The 20,688-nt window shown below is 42.0% G+C and overlaps 6 protein-coding genes across 7 annotated transcripts in view; 3 read left to right on the plus strand and 3 right to left on the minus strand.

Annotated features, from left to right (window-relative positions):
• The window catches only part of LOC115758388 (tRNA-dihydrouridine(16/17) synthase [NAD(P)(+)]-like), a 34,297-nt gene extending 25,076 nt beyond the window's left edge, over positions 1–9,221 (minus strand). Inside the window, exon 1 of the mRNA XM_030698988.1 lies at positions 9,014–9,221. The gene's annotated coding sequence lies outside the window, so the exon portion shown is untranslated. The remainder of the gene's footprint in view (positions 1–9,013) is intronic.
• LOC115758382 lies at positions 367–9,020 on the plus strand. Its single transcript, XM_030698984.1, has 3 exons — positions 367–715; positions 6,432–7,577; positions 8,219–9,020. Exons 1-3 carry the CDS (start codon positions 521–523, stop codon positions 8,879–8,881), a joined length of 2,004 nt encoding a protein of 667 aa, XP_030554844.1. The 5' UTR covers positions 367–520; the 3' UTR covers positions 8,882–9,020.
• A 377-nt stretch (positions 9,222–9,598) lies between the features above and the next one.
• On the minus strand, positions 9,599–11,497 carry LOC115758385 (protein mushroom body miniature). Its single transcript, XM_030698987.1, has 2 exons — positions 10,390–11,497; positions 9,599–10,333 (listed from the first exon to the last, which is right to left on the minus strand). Exons 1-2 carry the CDS (start codon positions 11,470–11,472, stop codon positions 9,758–9,760), a joined length of 1,659 nt encoding a protein of 552 aa, XP_030554847.1. The 5' UTR covers positions 11,473–11,497; the 3' UTR covers positions 9,599–9,757.
• Positions 11,498–12,088: 591 nt separating this feature from the next.
• Positions 12,089–12,766, plus strand: LOC115758390. The gene has a single exon (XM_030698993.1). It carries the CDS (start codon positions 12,133–12,135, stop codon positions 12,745–12,747), a length of 615 nt encoding a protein of 204 aa, XP_030554853.1. The 5' UTR covers positions 12,089–12,132; the 3' UTR covers positions 12,748–12,766.
• Positions 12,767–12,898: 132 nt separating this feature from the next.
• LOC115758383 lies at positions 12,899–20,563 on the minus strand. The gene is made up of 5 exons (XM_030698985.1): positions 20,280–20,563; positions 14,804–15,111; positions 14,530–14,694; positions 13,282–14,466; positions 12,899–13,217 (listed from the first exon to the last, which is right to left on the minus strand). The coding sequence occupies exons 2-5, from the start codon at positions 14,943–14,945 to the stop codon at positions 12,916–12,918; spliced, it is 1,794 nt and encodes a 597-aa protein (XP_030554845.1). The 5' UTR covers positions 14,946–15,111; positions 20,280–20,563; the 3' UTR covers positions 12,899–12,915.
• Positions 15,451–19,253, plus strand: LOC115758380 (protein smoothened). 2 transcript variants are annotated; one of them, XM_030698982.1, is made up of 6 exons: positions 15,451–15,532; positions 15,624–16,020; positions 16,084–16,565; positions 16,622–17,242; positions 17,315–17,485; positions 17,549–19,253. In XM_030698982.1, the coding sequence occupies exons 1-6, from the start codon at positions 15,501–15,503 to the stop codon at positions 19,056–19,058; spliced, it is 3,213 nt and encodes a 1,070-aa protein (XP_030554842.1). In that variant the 5' UTR covers positions 15,451–15,500; the 3' UTR covers positions 19,059–19,253. The 2 variants fall into 2 exon arrangements, with proteins under 2 accessions (XP_030554842.1, XP_030554841.1); XM_030698981.1 differs by having other exon boundaries at positions 15,624–16,565.
• Positions 20,564–20,688: the final 125 nt, after the last annotated feature.

A 20,688-nucleotide genomic window follows, 5' to 3' on the forward strand; every position in this document is an offset into this window, starting at 1 on the left:
GACGGACAGACAGACGGACATGGCTAGATCGGCTCGGCTATTGATGCTGATCAAGAATATACATACTTTATGGGGTCGGAGATGCTTCCTTCTGCCTGTAACATACATTTGGATTTTGCACAAATACAATATACCCTTGTACCCATTTTTAATGGGTTCAGGGTATAAAAAAGACAAACGGAAGCTGTCAGCTTTCAATGTGAAAAGCTTCTTTATCTGAGAGAGCGTAGAGGAGAGCAAAAAGAGAGCAACAAGAAAAGCTGTCACAGTAGGCCAAGCACAGTTATTCAAGTGTCAGTATAAAATTTGAATAGCAGACAGTTACATCTTTCTACTCTTTTGTATGTTAGGTATGTCATCCAATAATAAAAAAATAACTAAAATATTTATAGAAACATATTTCTAGATTTTTTTTTCGAATGAATGTTTGTGGGCATCAAAAAACCTCCAAATTTAATTGGTTTTAACTCAGATCAACACTAAAAGATTTTTTGCATGTTATACACACATATGTGCAAACATGATCGATATATTATCATTGCCGCGCCGCAACAATGTGACCAGCCAGTTGAACACCAAACTGCCCAGCTATAAGACTGGGCTGCCCATCAACAGTCTGCCTGGTTGGGAGTTGATACCGCTTAACTGCAAGTTACCCATGCTTAAGTGTCCGGGTAATCAGGTGATATTCTCAAAGGATAAAATCGGAAACACGGTAAGATATATATACAAGATATTATTATCTTTGGTAAGCCGAAGATTCAATACACTTGTAGACCAAATATCAGTTGATTTTATTCAAATAAGTCAACTTTTATGGGAATCTTATTGCAGCTCCAATCCTATATTTATCCGCTTTTGCGCCTAATTGATGTTAATGGTTATGTCTTGAAAAACAAAAGGGTTTTAAATGGACACAATCTATGGCCATCATGTAGAAATGGTACCCTCAAATATCCTATATAGACATAGGTCAAAACTTCCCACCCCCATAACTTGGTCAAATCTCAACCGATTTTCATAAGGTTTGGCATTTTGTTCATGGTTTGGCCTCATTATCAATTCTGCATCCAAATCTCGCTACATTATTTTTGGTCAAAATTCATGTCAAAATGGTACCTTCAAATATCCTATATAGACATAGGTCAAAACTTCCCACCCCCATAACTTGGTCAAATCTCAACCGATTTTCATAAGGTTTGTCTTTTTGTTCATGGTTTGGCCTCAGTATCAATTCTGCATCCAAATCTCGGAACATTATTTTTGGTCAAAATTCATGTCAAAATGGTACCCTCAAATATCCTATATAGACATAGGTCAAAACTTCCCACCCCCATAACTTGGTCAAATCTCAACCGATTTTCATAAGGTTTGTCTTTTTGTTCATGGTTTGGCCTCATTATCAATTCTGCATCCAAATCTCGCTACAATATTTTTGGTCGAAATTCATGTCAAAATGGTACCTTCAAATATCCTAAGTATTTATATGTATAGACATAACCATAGGTCAAAACTTCCCACCCCCATAACTTGGTCAAATCTCAACCGATTTTCATAAGGTTTGGCTTTTTGTTCATGGTTTGGCCTCATTATCAATTCTGCATCCAAATCTCGCTACAATATTTTTGGTCGAAATTCATGTCAAAATGGTACCTTCAAATATCCTAAGTATTTATATGTATAGACATAACCATAGGTCAAAACTTCCCACCCCCATAACTTGGTCAAATCTCAACCGATTTTCATAAGGTTTGTCTTTTTGTTCATGGTTTGGCCTCAGTATCAATTCTGCATCCAAATCTCGGAACATTATTTTTGGTCAAAATTCATGTCAAAATGGTACCCTCAAATATCCTAAGTACTTATATGTATAGATAGATATAGGTCAAAACTTCCCACCCCCATAACTTGGTCAAATCTCAACCGATTTTCATAAGGTTTGTCTTTTTGTTCATGGTTTGGCCTCATTATCAATTCTGCATCCAAATCTCGCTACAATATTTTTGGTCGAAATTCATGTCAAAATGGTACCTTCAAATATCCTAAGTATTTATATGTATAGACATAACCATAGGTCAAAACTTCCCACCCCCATAACTTGGTCAAATCTCAACCGATTTTCATAAGGTTTGGCTTTTTGTTCATGGTTTGGCCTCATTATCAATTCTGCATCCAAATCTCGCTACATTATTTTTGGTCAAAATTCATGTCAAAATGGTACCCTCAAATATCCTATATAGACATAGGTCAAAACTTCCCACCCCCATAACTTGGTCAAATCTCAACCGATTTTCATAAGGTTTGTCTTTTTGTTCATGGTTTGGCCTCATTATCAATTCTGCATCCAAATCTCGCTACAATATTTTTGGTCGAAATTCATGTCAAAATGGTACCTTCAAATATCCTAAGTATTTATATGTATAGACATAACCATAGGTCAAAACTTCCCACCCCCATAACTTGGTCAAATCTCAACCGATTTTCATAAGGTTTGGCTTTTTGTTCATGGTTTGGCCTCATTATCAATTCTGCATCCAAATCTCGCTACATTATTTTTGGTCAAAATTCATGTCAAAATGGTACCCTCAAATATCCTATATAGACATAGGTCAAAACTTCCCACCCCCATAACTTGGTCAAATCTCAACCGATTTTCATAAGGTTTGTCTTTTTGTTCATGGTTTGGCCTCATTATCAATTCTGCATCCAAATCTCGCTACAATATTTTTGGTCGAAATTCATGTCAAAATGGTACCTTCAAATATCCTAAGTATTTATATGTATAGACATAACCATAGGTCAAAACTTCCCACCCCCATAACTTGGTCAAATCTCAACCGATTTTCATAAGGTTTGGCTTTTTGTTCATGGTTTGGCCTCATTATCAATTCTGCATCCAAATCTCGCTACATTATTTTTGGTCAAAATTCATGTCAAAATGGTACCCTCAAATATCCTATATAGACATAGGTCAAAACTTCCCACCCCCATAACTTGGTCAAATCTCAACCGATTTTCATAAGGTTTGTCTTTTTGTTCATGGTTTGGCCTCATTATCAATTCTGCATCCAAATCTCGCTACAATATTTTTGGTCGAAATTCATGTCAAAATGGTACCTTCAAATATCCTAAGTATTTATATGTATAGACATAACCATAGGTCAAAACTTCCCACCCCCATAACTTGGTCAAATCTCAACCGATTTTCATAAGGTTTGGCTTTTTGTTCATGGTTTGGCCTCATTATCAATTCTGCATCCAAATCTCGCTACATTATTTTTGGTCAAAATTCATGTCAAAATGGTACCCTCAAATATCCTATATAGACATAGGTCAAAACTTCCCACCCCCATAACTTGGTCAAATCTCAACCGATTTTCATAAGGTTTGTCTTTTTGTTCATGGTTTGGCCTCATTATCAATTCTGCATCCAAATCTCGCTACAATATTTTTGGTCGAAATTCATGTCAAAATGGTACCTTCAAATATCCTAAGTATTTATATGTATAGACATAACCATAGGTCAAAACTTCCCACCCCCATAACTTGGTCAAATCTCAACCGATTTTCATAAGGTTTGGCTTTTTGTTCATGGTTTGGCCTCATTATCAATTCTGCATCCAAATCTCGCTACATTATTTTTGGTCAAAATTCATGTCAAAATGGTACCCTCAAATATCCTATATAGACATAGGTCAAAACTTCCCACCCCCATAACTTGGTCAAATCTCAACCGATTTTCATAAGGTTTGTCTTTTTGTTCATGGTTTGGCCTCATTATCAATTCTGCATCCAAATCTCGCTACAATATTTTTGGTCGAAATTCATGTCAAAATGGTACCTTCAAATATCCTAAGTATTTATATGTATAGACATAACCATAGGTCAAAACTTCCCACCCCCATAACTTGGTCAAATCTCAACCGATTTTCATAAGGTTTGTCTTTTTGTTCATGGTTTGGCCTCAGTATCAATTCTGCATCCAAATCTCGGAACATTATTTTTGGTCAAAATTCATGTCAAAATGGTACCCTCAAATATCCTAAGTACTTATATGTATAGATAGATATAGGTCAAAACTTCCCACCCCCATAACTTGGTCAAATCTCAACCGATTTTCATAAGGTTTGTCTTTTTGTTCATGGTTTGGCCTCATTATCAATTCTGCATCCAAATCTCGCTACAATATTTTTGGTCGAAATTCATGTCAAAATGGTACCTTCAAATATCCTAAGTATTTATATGTATAGACATAACCATAGGTCAAAACTTCCCACCCCCATAACTTGGTCAAATCTCAACCGATTTTCATAAGGTTTGGCTTTTTGTTCATGGTTTGGCCTCATTATCAATTCTGCATCCAAATCTCGCTACATTATTTTTGGTCAAAATTCATGTCAAAATGGTACCCTCAAATATCCTATATAGACATAGGTCAAAACTTCCCACCCCCATAACTTGGTCAAATCTCAACCGATTTTCATAAGGTTTGTCTTTTTGTTCATGGTTTGGCCTCATTATCAATTCTGCATCCAAATCTCGCTACAATATTTTTGGTCGAAATTCATGTCAAAATGGTACCTTCAAATATCCTAAGTATTTATATGTATAGACATAACCATAGGTCAAAACTTCCCACCCCCATAACTTGGTCAAATCTCAACCGATTTTCATAAGGTTTGTCTTTTTGTTCATGGTTTGGCCTCAGTATCAATTCTGCATCCAAATCTCGGAACATTATTTTTGGTCAAAATTCATGTCAAAATGGTACCCTCAAATATCCTAAGTACTTATATGTATAGATAGATATAGGTCAAAACTTCCCACCCCCATAACTTGGTCAAATCTCAACCGATTTTCATAAGGTTTGTCTTTTTGTTCATGGTTTGGCCTCATTATCAATTCTGCATCCAAATCTCGCTACAATATTTTTGGTCGAAATTCATGTCAAAATGGTACCTTCAAATATCCTAAGTATTTATATGTATAGACATAACCATAGGTCAAAACTTCCCACCCCCATAACTTGGTCAAATCTCAACCGATTTTCATAAGGTTTGGCTTTTTGTTCATGGTTTGGCCTCATTATCAATTCTGCATCCAAATCTCGCTACATTATTTTTGGTCAAAATTCATGTCAAAATGGTACCCTCAAATATCCTATATAGACATAGGTCAAAACTTCCCACCCCCATAACTTGGTCAAATCTCAACCGATTTTCATAAGGTTTGTCTTTTTGTTCATGGTTTGGCCTCATTATCAATTCTGCATCCAAATCTCGCTACATTATTTTAGGTCGAAATTCATGTCAAAATGGTACCTTCAAATATCCTAAGTATTTATATGTATAGACATAACCATAGGTCAAAACTTCCCACCCCCATAACTTGGTCAAATCTCAACCGATTTTCACAAGGTTTGTCTTTTTGTTCATGGTTTGGCCTCATTATCAATTCTGCATCCAAATCTCGCTACATTATTTTTGGTCGAAATTCATGTCAAAATGGTACCTTCAAATATCCTATATAGACCTAGGTCAAAACTTCCCACCCCCATAACTTGGTCAAATCTCAACCGATTTTCATAAGGTTTGTCTTTTTGTTCATCGTTTGGCCTCATTATCAATTCTGCATCCAAATCTCGGAACATTATTTTTGGTCAAAATTCATCTCAAAATGGTACCTTCAAATATCCTATATAGACCTAGGTCAAAACTTCCCACCCCCATAACTTGGTCAAATCTCAACCGATTTTCATAAGGTTTGTCTTTTTGTTCATCGTTTGGCCTCATTATCAATTCTGCATCCAAATCTCGGAACATTATTTTTGGTCGAAATTCATGTCAAAATGGTACCTTCAAATATCCTATATAGACCTAGGTCAAAACTTCCCACCCCCATAACTTGGTCAAATCTCAACCGATTTTCATAAGGTTTGGCTTTTTGTTCGTAGTTTGGCCTCAGTATCAATTCTGCATCCAAATCTCGCTACATTATTTTTGGTCGAAATTCATGTCAAAATGGTACCTTCAAATATCCTATATAGATATAGGTCAAAACTTCCCACCCCCATAACTTGGTCAAACTCAACCGATTCTCATTAAGGTTCAAAATTAAACTGACAACGGTACCCTTAAATATGTTGTAAATGCATAGGTCAAAATTTCCCACCCACATAGCTCGGACAAATCTTATCCGATTTCCACAAGGTTCTTTGTTTATTTATTTTATACATACCACGGGAAAGGTCGGCGTACAGTAGTACGCTAGTATATCTATATATCTATAATATCTATATCTATAATATCTACCATATCTATAATATCTTCCATATCTATAATATCTCTAACTCTTAATCTAATCTACAAAAAAACTCAGAGAAAAGAATAGAAATTGAATTATAATCCAATGTTATCCTTTTTCGATTCCAGTTTAAATGTAGCATGCAGGAATTTGATTCATCTGTAACAATACACATTCCAGAATATAATCCACTGCACGATTCAAATTTGAAGACTTTCTATTCAAACGAACGGAATTTGAAACGTCTGCGTGAGAATGGGGAAATTACTGATGAGAACGAGGTTATTTGTAATCTAAAGGATTTTAATCAATATCGCGAAGATCTGCACAAGTCGCAGCTATACTATGTGCTCCAGGCGTATAGACAACGCGAGGCAGAGCGACATGATCGTCTCTTGATTGCCAATGCGGAGACCATATCGAGGCGAGATAATTTGCAATCGGGTCTCCGGCATCAGAGTCAGGAGGAGGTTATGTTGCGCAAACAACGCCTGGATAATGAGCGGCACGAGCGCAAGCTGCGTCTGTACAACATAACCGAGGAGAAATTTAAAAGGATGGAGAGCATGACGGCCATGCAGCAAATGTTGCTGGAGCATCGCAAGATGTTGACAAATATGCGGGTGCAGGCGCACATTAGCCTGCATCAGGATCTGCAGCGCAAGCATCTGATCAAGCTGAAGAAGTTGTTCCAGTTCAAGAAGGATCGCTACAACAAGAATATGCGCAATCTGCACAAACAGCGGCTAATGAAGCACACCGAGGGTCAAATCCAATCCTGGCACAAGCGCCTCAACGAACGCATCGCCAATCAGCGGCGCATCGAGCTGCTGCTGATGGAGGTGCAACAGGAACGGGAATATTTCATAGAGAGTCACAAGGAGAAGTACCGTGCGAAATGGCTGGCCATACAAAAGCAGATCAAGGACCGCTCCCGTCAGATAAGCCAAGCGCGCAAGCCCAAGCGCCACAAGAAGAAGAGCAGGAAGATCGTTAAACGCGTACAGCCCACATTCTGTGATGAATACCAGGCCAGCTTTGATGGCCTCCTGGATAGCCAACTGTGCTATGCTCTGAATGCGGCCATTGCCCTTGATGGACACTCGCCGCTGACCTTTGCCCCAGACGATCCCATTTATAAGGCCGCCCAATATATACTCAATCACATATTGCTCGGCTTCAATATAGATCTCAGCGAGGATGAGTGTGCACTCAGCGTTTTGACCAGTCGCATCATGAACTTTATATGCGATGCTAAGAAATATGTTAACTATGTAAGTACAAGCTTACTATTTGGAATTGAATTTAAAGCGGGTCAAAGGGCTATCTATGGCACGCCGAAGAGTTAATACCCTTGCAGACCCAATATTTTCATAATGCTTTACCCGTCTCTAAGGGGCACAGGGAAAGTAGTTAATGCCGAGTATGGTTCTGATATCTTGAAAAACAAAGTTTTTCACACAAGAGTCTCATTTTCGAACGATTGTTCCTAGGACAGCTAAATGATATTGTGGTCCGATGTTGATAGGATTTCACATATATATGAGAAGCAGTGTAAAACTGATAAATGTGGAGTTTGGTCAAGATATCTTGATAAACAAAAAGTTTTTCATGCAAGAACCTCATTTTTAGCCCATCGTTCCCATGGCAGCTATATGATATAGTGGTACGATCCGGCCGGATCGGACATATATATTGGGTGCAACAAAAATAAGAACTTCTGCAAAGTTTTACGACAATAGCTTCAAGACTAAGACTAGTTCCCATAGAAACAGACTGACAGACATGGCTATATCGACTCGGCTGTTTGTATTGATCAAGAAAATATATATTTTATATGGTCGGGGATGTCTTCTATCTAGCTTATGCGGATGGTCATAAAAATGGATATGATCCTATTCTTCTCTTTTTGCAGAAAGCGATACAGATAATTGGCTTTGCGCGAGATAACAAGGCCATGGAGCTGCCGCCGTCGCCGGTGAGGTCTGGACTCTCGCCGAAAAATCATTCGCGCGTGTCGCATGTATCCTTCAGCGGAGTTGCCTGCACCATCGGCATGGGCAGCTATGAGATACATCCGTTTGTCGACGTTCGGCCCTGCTCGGAACGTCGACCAACGCCGGCGGGCTCGCTCACATCGCTGGTGGTTAGCCAGATTGGCGAGCAAGTGATACAGGAGAAGATGCGACTGCCGCACATGAATCGCAATGAGATCGTCTTCATTGAACACTATTTGGTCAAATTCAAGCGGGAGCTGCTCGTGGGCCTGGACAAGCAGGTGTTTGCGGCCATACAGTGTCACTATGAGAATCGCATAATGGAGGTGCGCGAGGAGCTCTTAGAGCTGGACAAGGACTTTTTGTACAATCAAATTGCCGTTGGCATACTAAGCTTCGCCGTAAATCCGCTCAACTATGAGACGGCCCTGATGCTGGCCGTGAGCGTGGTGGCCAATGAAATAATTTGGGGCCTGCAGCAGACGCTGCTCAAGCCGGGCATTGAGCCGCGGGGCATGACCCATCCGACCAGCTGTGGCACCGATCGCGAACGCGAGCAGCGCGCCTTCTGTGCAAGCTAGTTGGCGCCCACGCACAATACACCCACAATATACCCATTCCCGGTCATTCCACATGTATGAGCACAATCTACAGGTCTAGTCGTGTGTGTAGGGCACAAATTTAATGTAAACAAATACATGTAATCTACTTACTTTGTGCAGCGAATATGTCGCGTGTTGTTATTTCACAAATAATTGCACTTTATTTATTTCACTAATCACCAATCACAAAATTGTTGTAAACATTAAACAAGCTACGGCATGGCAAGCAACAGCTGTGCGCTGTGCCAGGGCTGCAATTGCGCATTAGCTTAGCATTCACAATAGCCAACTAGACAGTCACAGGAAAATCAGACAAGCGCCATATTGCTGCGGTTTGTAATTCAGTTCAACTGTCAACTGTAAACAGCAAAGTAAATGTAGAATATTGTTGCGATTGTCACATAAGATTGAAAGAAGCTGTAATAAGTCAGTGTAATTTTTGGCACGTACTTGTCTTGTCTCACAAATTGTAACCTAATTTGTTCTCTAGCAAACATTGAGCATGACAAACGGCAGCGCAATTTGCCAGGGCTGAAGTAGCGGTTGGGCACTCACAATAGACAATTTAATTAACATTCTGTCATTTGAAATGTAGTTCAACTGTTAAGCAAATGTTATCCGTTATCATACATAAAACATATCCCTGAATGATCGTTTTATTGTTTAACATAAAATAATATTTAACAATGTACATATACTGTTTTATTGCAAATCAACGACTCTTCTAAAGGCAATGATTCCGAAAAAATCGTAGAAAATACGTGATGATCTCCACAAATTTGATTTGCCATGAGCTTTATATTAAAATTAGTTTTATGCTTATCTATTCATGTATGTACTTGAACAAATTTACACTTATTTAGGAAAATTAAATGGCGCGCCATAAGGATACATCAGTGAGTTGTATGGCGCCCCGGCGGCAGCCAGCAAAGGAAAGGGAAATGTCGCTGCTGGTGGCATATTTGTGGCCGGCTGTTTGGAGCTCCTTTTCCTCTTTGTTTTGCCCACAGCAGGCTTTTGGTCAGCACTAGATTCACTTGACTCGCTCTCACTGCTGGCAGATGCCTCGGCTTCATCTTCATCATCATCGTCATCGTCGTCATCATCGTCGTCGTCACTTTCGTGAGTTTCAATTTTAATTTTCTTTTTCTGTCTTTTCTTAGTTTTTTTGTTGGCAGTCCGTTTATCCTTTTTGGACTTTGCGGTGGCAGGATTCTCGACCGCTGCAGGCTGCATCACTGGCGCGGAAACCACACCGGCGGGAAACGCAAATCGTTTATTCATATTGAATACAGCCAATTGTTGCATGCTGAACTCCATGAAAGCCTGAAGGGCAATATTTAAATTAGGTGGATTCGGGCAATTCTTGAAGCTGTGATAGGACGCCGAACAGTTCCTGCATATCATCTGGCACTCGAATGAAGTGTGACCCTGGGGACAAACAAAGATTAGGATTCGTGCCAAGATCAAATGCCAAATGCACTTACTTTTTTGTCGCATATGCCGCAGACATGGGTCGCTTTGTCCTTGTCTTTGCCAGTCCTCTGCTCGATATTGTCGTTATCCTTGCTGCTGTCCTCGGCTTCGTCCTCATCATTGTCTTCCTCATCGGGTATTGTGTACTTGCGGCTCTTGGTGCCCATGCAGACGACTTCATCTTCGGATACCACAGTCTTGGCGCTTTTAGACTTCGCTGTGGACTCTTTGACTGACGTCTTGGCCTTAACTGGCGCTGAACTTTCATCGCTAGAGTCCTCGTCAGAGGAAGAAGATGAAGCAGCGGGTTTGGCGACAGACTCGACTATAACCTTAGTCTTCTGCGTCACGGCCGCCTCAGGTTTTTTAGGTGTCGTCGATTTGACCAGCTCACCGGCTTCAACATTGTCATCGGAGCTGCTGGAAGAGCTGTCATCGCTGCTTTCCTCAGGCTTCGGTATGGGCTGCTTGGGCAAAGAGTCTTTCTTTTCCTTCTTTATGTTCGCCGCATTGATGAGCGTAACTGGCTTTTCCGACTCAGCAGTTGCTGCAAGTGTTGGAGTGGCCTCAGTGGGCACTTCTGGAGTAGGCGGTGGTATTGGTGGTTCTATTTGAAGCGTTCCATTGTTTTCATTGCCCAGTTGGCCATTGGTGAAGTGATATATTTCATTTGGTGTGTTGTCCTGGTACCAGTGACCCACTGGCTCTTCATTATGTCGTCTACCACGGCCAGAATTCCTTTCGCTTCTTCCTCCTCCGCCACGTCCATTTCTACCACCTCTGCCTCTTGAATCACCCCTAGCATCTCTCATGAAGTCTGCATAACGACGAGTGTCAACGTTGTTTTTGGGAGTCTGGTTTCTGCGACCGCCGCCGCGACCCTGACGCTGATTACGAACCTCTTGTGGTTGGTTTTGATCTCTGAACTTTGTGAACGAATCATTGTGTTGTCCTCGCCCACGACCGTCATGGTCAAAGCTATTATTTTGATTTTGCCCGTTCCACTGGTCACCGCTATTATTTACATAATGGTAATCGTTTCGACCGGAGTTGTGCTGATTGCCGCCGGAACGTCTTCCTTTGTCGTTTCGCATCTCAAACCGTTGCTCAAAAGACAACACAGGACGCTTGCACGTGCTAAATAAGTATCGATGCTCTGCAGGTAAATAGCATTTATCGATGCTGTAGCTAAATATCGATAGTATATGAATAAACAAAAACCATCAATTAAAATTAACGATTTTGAATTTAAATATAGTGTTTCATTAAACTCTGTCCAATGATAGATGCAAAACAATACAAATTTGGAATTTGTCAACAATATGGCCCAAATAAACCGTATCATACTAAACACCGTAAATATATTTTAAAAAGTTTAACGCTCTAGAAATTGGGGTAAAAAGAAGTTCCCGCCGAAGACAATACAGGATGCTTACACGTGTTAAATAAGTATCGATGCTCTGCAGGTAAAGAGCAATTATCGATGCTATTGCCAAATATCGATAGTAAATTAAAACTCAAAAATCATCAGTTAAAACTAACGATTTTAAATATAAAAATATTGTTTTATTCAACTCTGTCTAAAATCCTATGTAAAGCAATGGTAATTTAAATTTCTGAACAATATTCGACACATATACTGTAACATAAAAAATATCGTAGATAAAGTTAAAAGATATCGATTAAGATAATATCGTTAAAATATTAACGCTTAACAGTTGCTTACATCGCTAGTCGATTCAATTTTTACCAAAATGTTCAAAGCAGATTTTGATAAACTTGAGTCCAAATTTAGAGGGCACAAAAAAGTCATAGATGATCGTTCCAGGAATTGGGGTAAAAAGAAGTTTTCCCCGAATACATTTGCTAACAGAGAACCACCACCCGTCCAGGAAACGGCTCAGCCTTGGAAGCATGTGAAGAATGATATTGTGGATGATGAGCAGGAACAACGCAGTTCCGATCGCTTTTACATGAAAAGTCAGCAGGCCAAGGACATACTGAAGCAACGCGAACAAAACCATCGGCGAAATGTAATCGAAGCTGGCCGCTCTCAAAAGACCACCTGGGAAACATTTGAGGATGATGCAGCTACATCCACATCAAAGACGAAGAATGGCAAAGGGGGCCACAAAACTCAGCCCATGAAAGGGATGCATATAGATCCTGATAATATGACCTTCAAGGAACGCAATTTCATACGTAGAAAGCTGACAAGGGTAGTTATGACAAAAAAGATGGGAACATTGGATTCTGCCATAAGGGACATAAAGAGAAACCACGCACGTCCGCAGAGCAATTGGATACCGAAAGATCCCGAGCAGCCCGTTAATAAGAAAAATAAGTTCCGTAATACCCAAAACAATTAACGCAGTTTTTTTTGTGGGACAAATCAGAAATGTATACACAACATAAGTACTACACACTTTATATAAAAATCATCTTAGAATTAGAAGGAGTATATGTGAATGGGTCTGCAAAATAAATATGTAAACTAAACAGTATGAGACGCATGCTCCAAATGCAATCAACTCGACTCAACCGTTTGCATTGGCCAATTTCGCAATTAGCTGATTGTATTTACTGTTGCCAGTAATGCTCTTTTTGGAGTTGCGCGCCTGTTCCGGCGTATGTTCTAGAAAGTAAATGACAATAAATTCGAGTGTTTGATTGGCTTCCTTGGGGTACATCATGTTAAAGGTATAATAGTAGCAGAGCAATTGGGCAATGATATCCGGCAAATCAGCATCCGCAGCAGCAAACGTGCTCATTATCTTTCCCTCAATGTACACCATTGCCTCGGTCTGGGCGGCCTCTGTGCCAGCAGCTGTGGGCGTATCTGAAAAATATAATAATAAAATAATTAACAAAATGGGTAAATAACTTATCACTGGGATACTCACTGACTAGAGCCACCCAAGGCGCATTTGTTGGATTTATGCGCTGTAGCACATCTTTTGGCAAGGGTCCATTTTGGAGCTGCTTGAAAATGTAGTCGGGATCCTCGTTGAAATGGTATGCCAGGCCTCGCACTATATTCGCATTGTTCTCTTCCAGAGCATTAACTTTCTTATTTTTGGACGTCTTAAAGAATTTGAACATGCGCTCCCGTTCGCTGGCAAAGCGTTTTTCCAACACACGCGGATCAATGGACATGAGTAGCTCGAAGTGCTGATAGAGCAGATCCTTATTGAATATGTACGGCCAGTTGTCCTTGATGGCCGTAATGTCTGGTATCTTTTCGCTATTGTTGAAGAATGCGCGCTGCAGCGGAAAACATTCTTTCATGTACTCGGCAATTAGGGCTGGCTCAACTTTGGCACTGCCTCGATAACTGGAAATCAGCAGCTCCTTTTTCTCCTCCAAATCGCGATTTAGCGCCAATGACTTCGCATTGCCATTGGCTGCCACAGCGCCCGCCGCGCCAAAGCTTGATTTGCGCTTCTTGCTGCCGCTGGTAATGTGTAAGTCTGTTGTGCCGGAGCTGGCACGTTTCTGTGGACGATTCAGCGCATTGTTGCGATTGATCATTTTCGAGATTAGCGACTGTGGCGTGGTAGCAATCTGTTGGCCTTCGCGATCCTTTTCAAGCAACGAATCGGGATACTTTTCTGCCGCCTGCTGAGCGACTTCGCGAAACACCATTGAGGGTATGTGTGAGGAGCGTTCGCGCAACGCATCGACGAGGAGATTGGCCAACGTATTAAGACGTTTACCCAGGCTGGTTTTGCCGCGTAACAGCTTCATAATATCGTTAGGTACCTTCGACCAAGGTATCGAGAACTCCTTAAACGGAGCTGTAGATAACTTTGAATTGCTGGGCGTAACGCTAGCCAACGATAAAGTCTCGTCATTGGACACTGTCGAATCGTTGGCATTCGATACGAAACTGGGATCCAGTGAGCTGCCCGCTCGCTCAGAACGATTCAGCGGCGAGGGCGGAGGTAGTATTACATATTCATCGTTTTCGGCGAGCAGCATGAGCAAAATCTTCTCCTTGGCTGCAAACAGGAGCACTTCATCCTCGCATATCTCACAGCCATTACTCTCCAGCACTATGGTACTGCCAGCCAAGCCATATTTATGTGCTAAAAGGCATATGGATTTAAATTAATTAAATAATTGCTTAACTACACATAGCCAATACGCACCTTTCTCAATGACATCCTTTCTGCTGGGCAAGGACATGAATGTCTTTTTATTCTTCCGATCGGCGCTGCATATTGTAATCAATACCTTTTCCGTGTTCATTTCGGATTTCAATTTCGCTTTCTGCGCCTCTAGCACTTTGCCAGTCTCAACATTGGAATGCATTTCTACAATACAAAAAAAAAACAAAAATAAACAAATTGAAGCTAAACCAAACAACAACATCGCATGTGTGTGTGTGTGCGTGTGTGTGTGTACACACACCCATATACGTACCGGAGCCTGTCGCTGTTTCAGATTTTTTTGCTGCTGTTTGTACACCATTTTCGTTTGGCGCAGCGGCCGCCGGGGCCGGGGGTTGTGGCTGTGGCTTTGACTCGTTTGCAGCGTGCGGCGCTACAGCTGGAGCGGCATCCATGGCTAGAATTATTGCCCGTAGTGTTTAACCAAATGCACAAGGTTTAATTTGAACTCAAGCCTTCTTCTTTTTTTTATAATGCCCGTGTATAAATTTGCACAAGCCAAACTGTGGCCAGGGATGTAAAAAACGCCAAACATCGATATTTTTACCGCGACTCGCTGCTCTGCAATCGATTACAAACATTTTCGATAGCCCGATAGTTCGATAGCGGACGGCTTTGTGGGTGGTCTGCTATTGCAATCGAACGCTCATTTGTTGCTTTCGTCTGCTCGCGGCGCATTTAGGTTTTTATTTTCACTTAAGTTTCTTGCATTTTTCGTGAATTAAATACTCGCTAAGGATTGTTAAAGACAACGCGTTATTCAATCAGCATTGGCTGTGCACACACAAAAACGGCTGCAAAATGCGTTGATTGCGAGATTTTGTTGTAGCCAAACAAGGCGCGACTGTGTCGCCCGCCGTCTGTGCGCCTCAACATTTGGAAATTAATATTCACAAAAGGCTACGCTTAATATATATTATTAGCAAGAAAATATCGCTTGTGGCAATCACATGAATCTACGCATTCACTACAAAATTAAGATGTAAGTATGCAAAAGGCGTCACAGCCAATTACCAGTATAAATATATATGTGTATAAAATTGAATTCAAATCTTGGCCTTTTTTTTGCTTAGGAGCACTCTCACTCTCTGTTGCCTTCTGCTGGCCAGCTGGACGTCGGGCAGCTATGCTAGTAATAACAGTAAATTAAGCACGGGCCCAACGCCCGCCAGCTCCACACAAGTCGATTTGGAGCCCATCAATGGCACCATGAATTATCGGCTGTATGGCAAAAAGGGCAAGGACGATAAGCCCTGGTTTGATGGCCTCGACAGCCGGCATATACAGTGTGTGCGTCGTGGGCATTGCCTGGAGGTCAATAGCACGCACAATACATGCTTTGGCTCCAAGTTACCATATGCCTTCACGAGTCTCAGCCTAACCGATTATCGCAAAGAAAAAGAGCTCGACGAGGCGCTTAGCAGTTACTATGCCCTGCGACATGTGCCCAAGTGCTGGGCCGTCATACAGGTAAGCCAGATGATACACACCTCGATGAGCACTAAATCCCTAAATAATGCTTGTAATTTTCAGCCATTTCTGTGCGCCGTTTTCAAGCCCAAATGTGAGGAAATTAATGGCCAGGACATGGTCTACCTGCCTTCGTACGAAATGTGCAAGATTACCCTTGAGCCGTGCCGCATTCTATATAATACAACATTTTTCCCGAAATTTATGCGCTGCAACGAGACGCTCTTTCCCATGAAATGCAGCAATGATGCACGCGAAATGAAATTCAATGTAACTGGCCGATGTATGCCGCCCCTTGTGCCGGCAGATAATGCCGCCAGCTACTATCCGGGCATCGAGGGCTGCGGTGTGCAGTGCAAGGATCCATTATACACGAACGATGAACATCGCCAGATACACAAGCTGATCGGCTATGGCGGCACACTCTGTCTGCTGTCCAATCTGTTTGTGGTCGCCACATTTCTCATTGACTGGCAGAATGCCAACAAATATCCAGCTGTGATAGTTTTCTACATCAATCTATGTTTTCTCATCTCCTGTTTTGGGTGAGCAGCTCAAAGATAATTATAGATTTCATTAGCTAACTTTCTTTGCTTTGCAGCTGGCTGGTGCAGTTTACGTCCGGCTCGCGCGAGGACATTGTCTGTCGCAAGGATGGCACACTGCGTCACTCGGAGCCGACGGCTGGCGAGAATCTCTCGTGCATTGTGATATTTGTGCTGGTCTATTATTTTCTTACCGCCGGCATGGTGTGGTTTGTGTTTCTTACCTATGCCTGGCACTGGCGTGCCATGGGCCATGTACAGGATCGCATCGACAAGAAGGGTTCGTACTTTCATCTGGTTGCTTGGTCCCTGCCGCTGGTTCTCACCATTACCACAATGGCACTCAGCGAAGTCGATGGCAATGGCATTGTGGGCATCTGTTTTGTTGGCTACATCAATCACCCGATGCGCGCCGGCCTACTGCTGGGTCCGCTCTGCGGCGTCATATTGATTGGCGGCTATTTTATCACACGCGGCATGATCATGCTGTTTGGCCTGAAACACTTTGCCAACGATATCAAGTCCACGTCGGCGAGCAACAAAATCCATTTGATTATCATGCGCATGGGCTTCTGTGCTCTGCTTACGCTGATTTTTATATTAGTTGCAATTGCATGCCATGTCACAGAGTTTCGCCATTCGGCTGAGTGGGCCGAGAGCTTTAGGCACTATATCATGTGAGTATATATATATATATATATATGTTCCATCAACTCTGACTATCTACTAACTATCCCCCATTTGTTCAGTTGTCGCATCAGCTCGGTTTTTGATGAAAACAGCGCCTGCAAGATTGAAAATCGTCCCAGCGTGGGCGTGCTGCAGCTGCACTTGCTCTGCCTGTTCAACTCCGGAATACTCATGTCCACCTGGTGCTGGACGCCATCCTCTGTAGAGACATGGAAGCGCTACATTAAAAAGTAAGTACTGTCAAACAGCTTGTCTTGCAATGGAATTAAGTTTTCTGTGTATTCATTTTGCAGAAAGTGCGGCAAGGAGGTTGTCGAAGAGGTCAAAATGCCCAAGCATAAAGTCATTGCACAGACCTGGGCCAAGCGCAAAGACTTTGAGGACAAGGGTAGACTGTCCATAACGCTATACAATACGCACACCGATCCGGTGGGCTTAAATTTCGATGTGAACGATCTGAACTCATCGGAAACGAACGAGATTAGCTCCACCTGGGTGCATTATTTGCCGCAGTGCGTGAAACGTCGCATGGCATTGACCGGCGTTACGGCCGGCAACACAAACTCTTCCAGCCAAGGAGGTCAGGGCGGACGCAAGAATTCCCTCGACTCGGAGATAAGTGTCAGCGTGCGACATGTATCCGTCGAATCGCGACGCAACTCGGTAGACTCGCAGGTGTCCGTCAAGATAGCCGAAATGAAAACCAAGGTGGCCTCGCGTACGCGACAACACGGCAAGCACGGCTACTCGACCAGCAGCAATAAGCGAACACAGCGGCGCAGAGACTTCATTGCGGCCAGCAGCGGACGCACCAAATACAGCAGCGCTGCTGGGCGAGGACGTCGCGAGAGCAGCACCTCCGTCGAGTCGCAGGTGATAGCGCTGAAGAAGACCACGTATCCGAATGCTAGTCACAAAGTGGGCATGTTTGCCCAGAGCACCAAAAAGCACAACAGCACCAGGCGACGCAATGCGGGTCTAGATCCGAGCATCATCAACGATTTCATACAAAAGAATGGACAGTTTATATTGCCGTTTCTGCAGAACCAGGGCATGACCACCTCCTCGGATGAGGAGGAAAATTCGCGTGCCTCTTTCAAAATACACGATCTCAATGTGGTCGTCAAGCAGGAGCTGAGCGATGAGGATGATGGACCCAAAATACAAGAACTGCCGAGCAATGGCAACGGCAATGGCTCCAAGGCAGCAGCTTTGGAGCATTTCCTGAAGCACATGCAAAAGTCCAGCGAATCGAATTGCAATGGCAATCGACACTCGCGCAACTCCCAGCGCAGTCGCAAGTCACGCAAGGAGCCAACCAAGTCGCATCATGGCCACAAAAGCGCTGATCGGGAGCTGGAACTGGATGTGGATGTGGACTCAAATAGCGATTTTAAGCGCAACTATGCGCGCCAACTGGCGGCAGCACTGGACGTGAATGGCGACTCGCTGAGCTGTTCCTCCGTCGAACTGGACATACCATTGGGCGGAATGCTGCACAGTTCATACAATTCGGGCCTGTCCACGGGCAAGCCCAATTCGCGGAACAGCAAAACCAGCTGCGACGTGGGCATACAAGCGAATCCCTACGATATAGCCACCCATACGCTGCCCACCTATGGCAACGAGGAGCTGCAGCAGGCCATGCGACTGCTCAATGCGGCGAGTCGACAGCGCAACGAACTGACAGCCGAGGATGCCACCGAGATGCAATCCCTGCTCGGTCATTCGCGACATCACAAGGAGCCAACGCTCATGAGTGAATCCGACAAACTGAAAATGTTGCTGCTGCCCTCCAAGTAGAACTGAGCAACTGGAACGATGCATTTACTTAAGTTTCTAAAACTCCAATCTTCCATTTTGAAGCCCACAAAACGAATAGATTACGAATACGAACTACGACTACGAATACTCATAGCAATTAAGTTTTAAAAAGTTTACAAAATCATTTTTACACTAGAATTTATGTCCCTTCTGTGTGAATATATATATATATATATATATATATATATATATATATATATATATATGTCTCTATGTATGATGACTTTAACTAGATCGTAGCTCTATAGTTTTATATAGATGTAAACATGTCCTATGTATGTTGTTTTAAATGTACAAAAAGTCGCCCTTTTGGGCCACAATGCACAACGAAAACGAAACGAATTGTGTTACAAAGTGCCTTAAATGCTTACAATTAAACATTTTGTGACTAATAAATCGATTTTAAATCCAATCTAAAGCATTTATTGTAAAATTATTCAAAGATATGTACAGTTCAAGTTCTGTTTACTTTGGACACTTTCGAGGAGGAGTTTCCTAATATCTAAGCGTCTAGTTTCTTGTGTCAAAAAGTAAAGTAAACAAATACAAATGGATTTTTATTACACTGAACGACGCACAATCGGGTTCGAACCCGAGTCTTTGAAGGCTAACTTGCCCTTTGGAAAGCAATATATAATACAATTTACTTTAACATTAAGTTTAACTGCAGGTCAAATCATAATTCAAGAGAAATAAGCTGCAGACTAACTACATATAAAAACAATTTAACTAAACAAACCTAAACTAAAGAAAAGAACAATAGATATTTGCCTTTTTTAGAGTATCATGATAAGGGTAAGGGTATTTACTGTTCGGTAACCCAAGAGACTGTTCTTTCTATTAATCAATTCAGCCTAGGTTCTTCTTCTCATTGATAATTATGGCTTTGCCTTTTGTATATAAAAGGCAGCTGTGCCGAGAATACTTAAAAACTGAAAGCGGAACCATATACAGAAAGCCAGATAGAAGGTGTGCCACATGATGTTTATATGATATTTATATTTATAAACTCGCCCCCCTCCCCCTCACCCCAGCAATGTTATAAAAATAGCATACAAGCATGAAGGGTCTTATTAAATGTAACAGATGAAAAGTCGCAAGTCCTAGCTAATGTTAGAACAAAGAAACCATAAATGTAACTAAAAAAACAAAAACCTGAGACGTTCCGACTCAAAGGTCGTTGCGTATTTTTAAACTGACCTCTGGACTTGCGTGAGTTCAAACTTGTACAGCAGGTAGCAGGTAGACCGGCTCGACGGGGCGTTCTCTACTTTTCGGCTAGGAACAGGTATGAAGTTACACGAAGAAGAACACAATAGAACATTTCACAAGAAAAGTAGCACTTGGCCGGGCAACTATGAATGTCCGGTGTGGAAGAGGGCAGTTGCAAATAGGTCGAAATTACTTTCTAGGCCAAGTCTAGAGCTGCCGAGGCATCAATTTGCGGACGACCAATCACATGTAATGACAGTGTGCAAAAAAGAGGGAAAAAAAGAACAGTTAGCTGAACGAACAGCTGTTTGCTGAGAAACAGGGCTGCATTGGAAGCTTTGCGAGCTGCCATTGGGCGTGGCGCAGCTCCCACGCAGCATCCGAGTGCAGCTGCAGC

Source organism: Drosophila novamexicana, unplaced genomic scaffold (assembly GCF_003285875.2).
Source record: "Drosophila novamexicana strain 15010-1031.04,08,12 unplaced genomic scaffold, DnovRS2.1 tig00000193-arrow-pilon, whole genome shotgun sequence".
Taxonomy (NCBI): Eukaryota; Metazoa; Arthropoda; class Insecta; order Diptera; family Drosophilidae; genus Drosophila; species Drosophila novamexicana.